The 10,963-nt window shown below is 39.4% G+C and overlaps 1 protein-coding gene across 5 annotated transcripts in view; it reads left to right on the top strand.

Annotated features, from left to right (window-relative positions):
- Positions 1-10,281: 10,281 nt before the first annotated feature.
- Positions 10,282-10,963, top strand: part of LOC143484165 (SEC14-like protein 5) — a 16,259-nt gene continuing 15,577 nt past the window's right edge. Inside the window, exons 1-2 of one of the 5 annotated variants that reach the window (XM_076982765.1) lie at positions 10,282-10,449; positions 10,936-10,963. The exon at positions 10,936-10,963 is cut by the window's right edge and continues 45 nt beyond it. In XM_076982765.1, coding sequence (XP_076838880.1) covers positions 10,946-10,963 — 18 coding nt within the window. In that variant the 5' untranslated portion in view covers positions 10,282-10,449; positions 10,936-10,945. Of the gene's footprint in view, positions 10,450-10,848 lie in introns of all 5 variants that reach the window. The other 4 variants (XM_076982764.1, XM_076982766.1, XM_076982769.1 and 1 more) reach the window with 4 other exon arrangements.

Genomic DNA, 10,963 nt, shown 5'->3' with positions numbered 1-10,963 from the left:
TTAATCTGAGCAGATGTAAATGTAACATAATTAGATATGTGATATTAACAATAAAAAATTATGTTTATAACTTTACATGAATATATCGTTTTGAAATTAATCTGCATTTGTTCAAAATACAAGATATTTTGCATTTTACAAGATGTGTTTATGTAAATTCAGCTAATCTTTCTACATACACCCATACAACAAACAGTTTTTTTGTTGTAATTACTATTTTCCAATGACCGCAAAGTGGGAGGAGCCACTGGTTATTTTCCTCGTTTTTCCATATTTCAAATTTTATTTTTAACAACCATAGTACTGGCCACAGACACTCGTGGAAACGGAAGACCTCCTGCAAGGACAAACAACATCTGACGGAAGGTAAATTTTGCATCGTAGCATAAATAAGCATTTTGTGTGTGTGTATAAACGTTAGAAAGCTACCCAGAGGCAACCTGCATAGCTAACATAGTTACCTCAGATAGCTAACTAAACTTGCCACAGCTAGGCTACTAGCCACTGCTAAGCAACTATAAAAATACAGTGTGAAGTGCTTTCCAGTGGATTCTGGTGAGTCACAGGAATACATTTAAGTATTGCAATGGTACAATGTACTGTAGTGTTTGTCGAGTGCTCAATGAACAAACGGTGGTAATTTTTTTGTCGTTTGTTTCATTGTGTAAGTTGATGTTCACAGTGGCGCAAAGCTAGCATTTTGTAATTTTAGCGCGAACACGGTCATACGAGTGCTTGAAATCATTGAACATTAATTTTAATGTTGCATTTTCCATGTTTGAAAATATAATCGAATTTTGGCTATACTCCACAAACACACACACACAGACTTGCATCTCTTTTCAAGCACTATGTATTTCCTTCAGGAAATGCAAATCTAGTTAACCCATCTGTGCAGTCAGAACACACACATTAGTGATTACTAGGGGGCTGTGGATCACACGTGCCCAGAGCGGTGGGCAGCCCTAGCCCGGCGCCCGGGGAGCAGTTGGGGTTAGGTGCCTTGCTCAAGGGCACCTCAGTCATGGCCTCAGGTCTGGGAATCGAACCCACAACCCTGCGATCACAAGACCAGTTCCCTACCACCAGGCCATGACTGCCAGTTGGAGGGGCAGGACTGGCATCTCTTTCTCTTTTTTCCCCTGGCATCCCCTGTCTGGTTTCATGTGCAGGACGCTGGTGTGGGTGTATCCTGAAGCTCTCTCACCATATTGACAGAGGCTTGCGATCGGGGTAGCCGCTGGCGTCTTTCAATGTGGGGATACACCAGAGACCTCCCCAACTCCTCCAGAAAAATCCTCCTCTTGAAGTTTTTTCCAATGTTCCATCCAGGATTTATTTCCATCCACAACACAAATGTATTGTATGCAGAAACATCCAGATTATTATAAAAGCTTGACCTGATTCTTTTCTGGCATTCCACTGACAGATTTTCCTGTGTAAATTTGCATGTTCCATGCGTAGCTGTTTCTCGCATCACATGCTGCCCAGATTTTAATGCCATATTTTCTGGGTTTTCCTTGGCATATACTGCCTGAAAGGACAGTGGCCTTTGAAAGGGACTAGGCGTTCATCCACAGTAACCTCTGGCCCTGGATTGTACAATAATGGCAATTGTTCCACCCATTTGTCCCAAACATCCCTAATGGGAGCAAGTTTGTCATTTAAGCGCCAAGCAACTCTTGTCTCCCTACTGTCAAAGCGGACCACTCTTGACAACACATGAAATGTCTGAAGAGACATAGTAGCCTCATTACAGAATCTCTACACCCCAGCAAGAAGTAACAGTCTTATGTAAGCACCCAGCTGTGTTTTGTCTATCTCCACCCAGCTATTGCCAAACACCCTTCTTCCTTCCAGGCTGGTCATCTCAAGCAGGATCTTCTGAAGAGACGGTGGTATGAACAGCTCAAATGTTGTCTTGATGTCTTTTTGAAGACCTCCCTTTGTGGATCTGTGATATCTAGGTCCTCCTCTTCATCAGATGATTCATCTTGTTCAGGGTCATGTTGAACATCATCCTCTTCCTCAGATACATGCTCCTCAGTTTCACTGAGCTTGCTGCCCTCAATATCACTCCTCTGACCAAAGATGTGATCAATAGCCTCATAGACTGTGAATCTCTTGCTCATGGTGACTGCTGCTACTACAGAATGAAATTGATAACATTGCACCCACACCCTATTTATAGATGGCAATATTTGTTTTAGTCCAAATGTATCAATATTTTGCAGGAAAGTTTGTGTTCCAGACAGAGAGGACTGGGGTAGGATGTGTCCGTGTGTGGGTGCAGAGGTGGGTAGAGTATTCAATAATTTTACACAAGTAAAAGTACTGTTACCTGAACCAAATTTTATTTAAGTAAAAGTATGCATCCAAAAATGTGCTTAAAAGTTTAAAAAGTACTTTGATTATAAGCTACTCAAATAGTGAGTAAATGCAGAGTACTGTCTCATGTCAATAAATGATGTAATTTAGAAAACAATTACTTTTAATGATAACGAAAATAATAATTTATTATAAATAAATATATAAATATAAATATTATTATAAATAATATGTATTTGTTTGTTCCTAATTAGGGTAAGTGTACCAATTAAGCCCACCAATATCTAAGTTTTGCAAATTTGTCTAGATATTGACATCATCAAAAAAAAGTATTTAACTTCTACTAGAGGAAATTCTTTACTGAAAAACATGAGGTGGGCTTAAATGGTTCCGCAGAGAAGAATGCTAAAAAAAGACAATGATTTCCTTTCAAAATGTAAGATATGCTCACAAACCCATGCATGAAGCTTAAATATAGTTTGCATCAAACATTAAAGCAGTTACTACTGTGCCCACATTCAGAAATAGAAAGTTTTTGTCATTGAATATTAACTAGGGGTGGGACGTGATAAAAAAATTTATCGAATTAATCAGAAGCTTTGTAATTAATTAATCGAAATCGCATTTTCATCGCATTTCAGTATTTAACCTGAGAAATATAAATTTAAGTTTGAATGATGAATGAATCAATGAACATAATCATAAACTTCAACATCTTGTTTATTTTACAAGATGTTGAAATCTACTACACAGACCAATAGATGAGTGCAGAAAACAGAGCAAACAGTTTTCAGAACACTTGAAATTCTGACCAAAAATGTTTAATTTTGGGAGTTTTGCTCAGGATATTGGAAGAATAAGAACTGAAGTAAATCAGAAAATTTTTAAATACCATTTTAGATGGTATTCTTTTTCTTTAACTTCCCAGGCCTCTGCCACTCCATAGTGCCTAGAAGTGGTCTTCTGCGTGCTCAAAGCAAATGACTGGATCTTCCATTCATCATCTATAATATGAGCTGTCACACCAAGATAATTCTTGTTGCTAACAAAGGTCCAGTGATCCCCAGTCGGAGCCACATTTGTGGCGCTCTTCACAATAACCTGTTTTACTTCCCTTTCCTCATCATACAGCTGCTGGATTTTCTTCGACATTGTCTTTCTGGAAGACAGTTCGTAACTTGCATCAGTTGACGCAATGTGCAGCGCTTCTTGTAAGCCTTTATCTTCGACCACAGAGAGCGAACAACACAAATATGTGACGCGTCAAGTTTAATCGCCTCCGCCACTCGCGCGAGGTGTGTGGAGTCGCGCGCTACGGTCACTCGCGAAAGTTTAATCCAGTCTTAATGGTCCAATGAAGGTAATTTAAAAAGCAGGACATTTCCTCACTTAAAAAAACCTGGGACGCCAGGGACTGGATATGAAATACGGACATGTCAGGGGAAACACGGACGTTTGGTCACCCTATTGTACTAGGAATACATTTAGCAGCTAAGTTATCATTACTGACCTGCGTGTTAGCCCCAACATGTTTTGCGTTGAGGTGGTAAAGAAGGGTGGAAGTGCTCCTGTGATAAGCGAACTCTTTCATACATAAAGTGCAAATAACACTATTTGTGTTTGTACTTCCATCTGGAAGTTTCTTATATTTAAATTTCCCATCCACCAGAGTAGCCTCTTCAGTCATCTCCATCGTGCTCATCTTATTGTGCGTCCATATAATCTGTATGTCTGGAACTCGTGCACTAAGAAACATTCCACGCTGCGAAAGTGTCTCGTGCATTAAATGCGTAAATTTTTTTAGTTCGTTAATTTTCCTGTAATTAATTAATCGAAATTAATGTGTTAAAGTCCCACCACTAATATTAACATGTGCTTGCTGCAGTTTGCATGCATTTTGATGGGATGTACCATTTAAGCCCACCTGTAAAAAAAAGCTAATTTATTAAGTTAATCAGCTTCACAGAACAATTTATGATGCATTTATCTACATATCAATGTTAAATGTATAACAAAATGCTTACTATTTGTAGCTGACAACCTTAATTCTTGTGGAAGTATAGCATTAACAGGGTGTTGGCATGAGATTAGCTATGTTTGCTAGCTCATGAAACTCATATTTCCATTTGAAGGGAAATAGTATAATTAGGCAAAATTCTAATTATATACATATCAAAATTGGTACATTTAGCTCTTATTTTACATAATATTAATGTACTTACCAAAGATGTGGCTGAAAATTGATTATTCCTGACAGGTCTCAAAACACCCAAGTTTTTAAGTGTCTTCTTGTCAGGGGTCCCTAGACTATATACACTTGGACTAGGCCAGTGGTTCCCAAACTTTTTCTGCCGTGCCCCCCTTTAGTAGATAAGAATATTTTTGCGCCCCCCCCTACACACACACCCCCATATTGACACATGTGCACATGTTTTAAGCCTGGTTAAAGCCTGGTTTATACTTGACGCATCGCGAGCGGCGCGAGGGTCCGTGCGGCGAAAATGACGTAATCGCTGTGGCTCCGCCCATGCGCGAGGGCCTCGCGCGCTGTCAGTTCGCGAGGTCGTGCACCTCTCGAATTTTGTAACTTCGCGTGCGCCACGCATCAGCGCAATGAACAAAGTCACGTTTTCAGGGTTCATACACCTTTATAAGGTGGAATTCAAGTACTTGTACGTCACTTTCAAGATCTATTTCAATATTTCCCAGCACATTAAACTTAATTAAGGTAAATATTTATACATATACTCGAAATGATTCGAAATAATTCGCTTTTTATCACATTATTTAATGGTTGTTTATTATAAAAACGCCCAATCTTAACGTCTTCACGTTCTCTCATGTTTCGTCCTGTTAACCTAATACAAGAGAACTGTTCAGTTAGACAGATATTTGTTGTGAAACTAAGTAGTTACAATTTCAAGCATTTTAAAGTACTTCAGCCTAAATTCCAGCACTTTTCAAACCTGAAACACTAAAACACTAAAACAACACTAAAACACTAAAACAACATTAAAATTCTTCAGGTAAATGTTCCTTCCCCTGTTTTTGAGGGGTGTTTCTTTATACTACCACATATCGTTTTGGACAAAACTACAAAGAATGTGACGCGGCTAGTATAAACGCCTCCACCATTCGCGCAGATTCATATATGTATATTTCTATCTATATAGATCTATGTATATATATAATGTGTGTGTATATATTTATTTATTTTGATGCCTGGTGTAGCGTCAGGTAAAAATGTTCTTTCACCGGTTTTGCAGGGGTTTTTTTATTCTCCACTGCCACCTATCGTTTCGGAGAACACTGCAGTGAAGCTCGCGCAAGTATAAACGCCTCCACCGTTCGTGCGGGGTCACTCGCGAAAGTATAAACCAGGCTTAACTTCCAAGCTCCGCGCCCCCCCTGCAATAGCTCCGCGCCCCACCTAGGGGGCACGCCCCGACTTTGGGAACCACTGGACTAGGCTAACTCAACAATGGAAAATGTGATTTGTATGCAATAAAAAATGTTATGGAAGTAACAAACCATTTGATTGGCAAGTAATGGATGTCAGAATATATGTTTTCCTGTGTTTGTAAATTGACATCAAAGTTGAAAATGTATGGCTTAAAGGGTGCATGGACTTAATAGATACCCTAACTTAAGCTAGGACTAGGCCTTATCTGGAGTAGTTAATCATGTCTTTAAAAAGAGCTTTCTGAAACACAGATTAACTACTGATTACTAACACCTGGACCAGGGATGGGCAACTTCCATGATAAAGAGGGCCAAAATTTTTTCAGCACTATCATTGGAGGGCCACATGACCACGCACTTCAAATAATTGGATATGAAAGACACTACAAATTATTCTCAATAAGAACACATTTTAAATTAATTCAGATCTGTACGTTTATTGAACCAACATACATCTATTTTCTGCATATAAATGCATTAACATGTCCTTAATAAGCAATAAAGACAAAACATTTGCTTAATAAAAAAGTGCAAAAAGGAATTTGAAATCCTTCATATCAAAGAAGTGTAACGCGTAGCGCGCTGCGGAGCGAGGAGGCGGACACAAACGCTGAGAAGAGCGAGATTTAATAAGGGGAATTATAGGCGAAGTCGTTTGTACAGGCACGGGTCAAAACGGGAGAGCCGTCCAAGTGGTCAACAGGACAAGCAGGAGTCGTAACAGGAGAGCCATTCACAACGGAGAAACACAACAGAGACGGAAAATACCAGAACAGCAATGACAGATAATCCAAAAAACCGAACAAACCACAAATAACCAACAATGGGCGAAACACAGAGATACAAGTACACCAGACTAAACTAGACACAACTGAACACAATGACGACATGTGCGTGGCAGACAGAGGGAAACCAGGACAACAGACATGCAGGGCGGGATAACCGGGCAAGGTTTTCTTTTAATTATTAAATTATTATTGATCTATTTGCGGGCCGCACTGAGTGAGGACGCGGGCCGTGTGCGGCCCCCCGGGCCGCCAGTTGCCCATCCCTGACCTGGACTATGGAGTCCTGAATTAAAGTAAACAAGCTTGATTTAAAACCACCTGTGATGGTCTGAATTAGCTGGAGCAAAGTTGCCTATAAAACATGGAATGGACCTAGAAATGTGTAAAATAACATTAAACTAGAGAGTCAGATACAAGTAAAACCATGGCTGCAGAGAAGAGACTCCGATCAAAAAAAACTTTACTGAGCATGAGAAAACTCTGTTAAAGCAAGTAGTTTCAAGACACCCGGTTATTGAAGATAAACAACACACATCAGCTGCAGAATCAAAGAAAAGGAATGCCTGGAAATCTATTTACAATGAATTTAATGCAAATGAACACACATCTACAAGAATATTACAACAACTCCAAGTAAGAATAATTGGCTTTATTACGTTTGTCTTTTGTGAAATTAGTGAGTTGACATAAGTTACTTTATACAAGTGTTGTGGAAGAATATAAAAATAATCCTCAAAAAGACTGCTGCTGAAGCCCGAAGAGAGAGGTTTAAGACTGGTGGAGGGCCTGCACATAAAGATCCTGACCAGGTGGATGAGTTACTGACAGGAATAATGGAGAATCAGCAACCTTTGGAGAACATACCAGATGATGACCATATAGACAGTTCAGATGATGGATCTCAGGCACCTACTTTGGGTAAATTAATTCAGTTCATCTTGTCTTTTATTTCTTACATTTAAAACTGTATTCATGTCAGTGTCATGTAATCTGCATTTATCTGAACTGTTCTGGTTTCAAGGAGAAGGTCACATGGACAGAACTGAAGTGGAGATGCAAAGTAGTTTACCCTCCACATCCTCAACAACATGTGTGGCAGCGTCTGCCAGTAGGCCTACTGGTCAGTACAACAAAAGACTCACTATCCATGAACGGCTGGCAAATGAATTTCATGAACATAAGTTAAATTATCTTAAGGAAGAGCATGAAATGAAAATGAAGATCCTACAAGTAGAACTGGAAATGAAGATGAAGGAGAGAGACATGCAAGTGTCTCAAATGCCACAGTAGTACATAAATCTATAAAATAAATGATATGTTGGATGTAATGGTTATTTCTAATACACCAAACAAAATGTACACATTTACTTTGAAATAAATATGTATTAACTCATTACATGTGAAATGTATATAATTTGAGCAGAAGATAAAAAAATGGATAATGTTGAGAATATCTTCTTAAAGAGGCGCAGTGCAAATGCATCTCTGTATGCTAGTTCTTCTCTAGCGTCTGCTGGAAATGGTGGTACATCTGGATTATCATGCTCTTCAGTTTGAGGATCAGGGCATGCATGCTGTTTCAGGTAGTTGTGTAGAACAGCTGTTGCAATGATGACAAGCTGTTGCAATGATGACAAGCGTCTTCTTGGCTTGAACCTGAGTGTTTTTCGAAGGCACTGAAAACGACTCTTCCAAATCCCAAACATGCGCTCTATTAGACCCTTAGTGTGCATGTCAGCCTGGTTGTAGCACCACTGCTCAGCTGTTGCTGGATGCAAGTATGGCATAAACAAAAAATTCTTCTGGGCGTACCCACTGTCACCAAGCAATATTCCACCGTGTACTCCTCTTTCAAATTGAGCATACAGAGATGAGTTAAGAAAAATGCAGGAATCAAGGGTAGCACCTTTCCAACGTGCAACAATGTTTGAAAACCATAATTGGGGAGTGCATACACCTTGGACATTTATGGAAAACCAATTCTTGCGGTTCCTGTATTCCTCAGCATCTGGAGTAGATGGGCATTTTATGGGAATATGGGTTCCATCTATGCTGCCTATGACTCCTGGAAAGTGCCCATATTCATAGAAATGTACTTTGTGGTTTACCTGGGTTGTAGCATCAGGGAAATGTATGTACTGTCCTCTTAGGTCACAAATGGCTCTGCATACTTTGTGAATGACTTTACATACTGTTTGTTCACTAACACCAACTAAATCCCCAGTTTCTCGATGAAAGGTGCCACATGCCAAGAACCTTAAAGTCAAGAGCACTTGGAGACGAACAGGTAAAGGCCGTCCTCGCTCAGTCACAGATGAAAGCTTGTGTTCCAACAATGAGATAATCTCCATGGCATCTATTTTATACATTCTAAAACGATCTCTGAAACTAATGTCATCAAAATGTCGAAATCGGTCACTTCTGTCAGCAAGAACATCTCTAGCTGGTGGTACTCTTTGGTCTTAATTGACATAGTCCAAGTAATCCATGTGTCTTCTTTGACAAACAACATTAATCTGAAGTTAAACATGCCTCCTGTCAGGTTTAATTTAAACCTCAATTTAGTCCTGCATTAGCACTAATCTTCCTTCAAGAAATGAGATTAGATAACTCAGAATTAGGCTAAATGTAGGACTATTTTGAGCCATGACTGAGAAAGCATATTACTAAAAGGCCAATTTAGTCTAGGACTAGGCTTAATCTCTGTCTGGGAAACCGCCCCTAGATGATTTATTTCTTACATGCAGTTTTATGTATTCAGGGTAGTACAGATGATAACAAGAATAGTAATAATACTCTACATTTTGACACACAGCTGCCGCAGTGAAGAAACCAGCGGTACCAGCTCCCACGGAAGCAGAGGCTGAAAAATGCCCTTAAGGACTACCTCCGCCTGGCACCAGCAAGACGCTCATTTTTAATTTAATTACACGTTTGTTGCATTCTTTATTCTATTGTTGATTATCTGTTAAATAAACATGTTAAAGGAAAATTCCTTTCACTTCATTTTGTTTTGGGGTAATAATATTAATAATAATATTAATTTATTATATAAAATAATATAGCATAATTTCTTCCAGTGTAGATTTCTGTTTGAGTCTTTAGGCTTCTTAATGGCTCATACGATCTCGCTGCTTGTGTATTTCATAGCTTGAACTTGGGGAGGAAAAAGAATATAAAATCTAGCTTTAAATGTAATTTAATGTAAGAAGGTTTGATTCTAAATGCCACATTCAGGTATGTTCATTCATGCATTTTAGCTATAGGCCTATTGTAAATATAAGTCTAGAATGCAGCGTGTGAATGTCATTTCGGCATCCACGCCTGACGTTTAAAAGACTTACTGCAGATGAATAAACGCTGTATTAAATAGTCTAGTAGAGATCTCATAAGCGTCTCCTAGACGCGTGCGCGATCATGACGCAGGTCTGGAATGCAGCTGCTGAAGGTCTTTCACGATCCACCAGAGACTCAGTATATGTGCTATCAGGGCAATGCCATAATTTTATTATTTTTAATTACGTTTACATAATAGTATATCTTTTCTTAATTTAGATATACTATTTAAACGATTCAACTACTTTTTACTGTACGAATTTCTGAACAAGGTAATTCATCAGGGAAAGTCATACTATTTCCACCGCAAGGGGCGCTCAATAGATCGATGACGTCATATCGAGCGAGAGAGTCGCGTGCGCAACTCTGAAGCCTGGTTTAAAAGTTGAGTTACACACACACCGGTCACGCCTCAGCCGCAAGGAGGACGGGTGCCGCGGAGGGAAAGACGGACGCGGACAGATGTGGTACGGACAGAGTCGCCCGAGACACGCCCGCTGCTCTCTCTCTGATCTTCTCTGTTTGCGCCGTGACAGTAAGTTGCTGGCAAGTTTTAGAGCGCGTGATGGTCGGCGCACGTTAACGTTAACGTGTTAACGTTATTCCGTTCACCTGCTGCAGGCTTGGATATACGCGTCAAACCGCCAGACTCTTAAAGGAACTTTATTTCAGTCCGGTTCAATTCAATTCGAAATAACTTGACTACTATGATCATATTAAGATTGAGTATTTAAATAAATACTAATTATTAAAATAAAATTATTTAAATCAAAACATCAGTCAATAGCAATAATTTTAGGGCCAATGTGTTAATACAGCAAACTTTTTTGTAGCACTGAAAAAGACTCCGTTATAGTTTGTTGTGTATGGTCAGTCCCCATATAATGTATTTGTATGTTCATGAGCTGTTCTTGTTGCCATGACACCTGCACAGTAGAGCTGCAGTGATGTGTAAGAAAGTCCATCACAGGATCTTCATCATTATCATCATCATCTTCACTGCAGCCACTATCTTCCTCAGAGTGTGAGCGATGGTTCAGAAGTTCTGC

The sequence above is a fragment of the Brachyhypopomus gauderio genome, chromosome 20, assembly GCF_052324685.1.
Source record: "Brachyhypopomus gauderio isolate BG-103 chromosome 20, BGAUD_0.2, whole genome shotgun sequence".
NCBI lineage: Eukaryota > Metazoa > Chordata > Actinopteri > Gymnotiformes > Hypopomidae > Brachyhypopomus > Brachyhypopomus gauderio.
The sequence above is the reverse complement of the archived record's forward strand: the minus strand, read 5'-3'. Positions and strand labels throughout refer to the sequence as shown.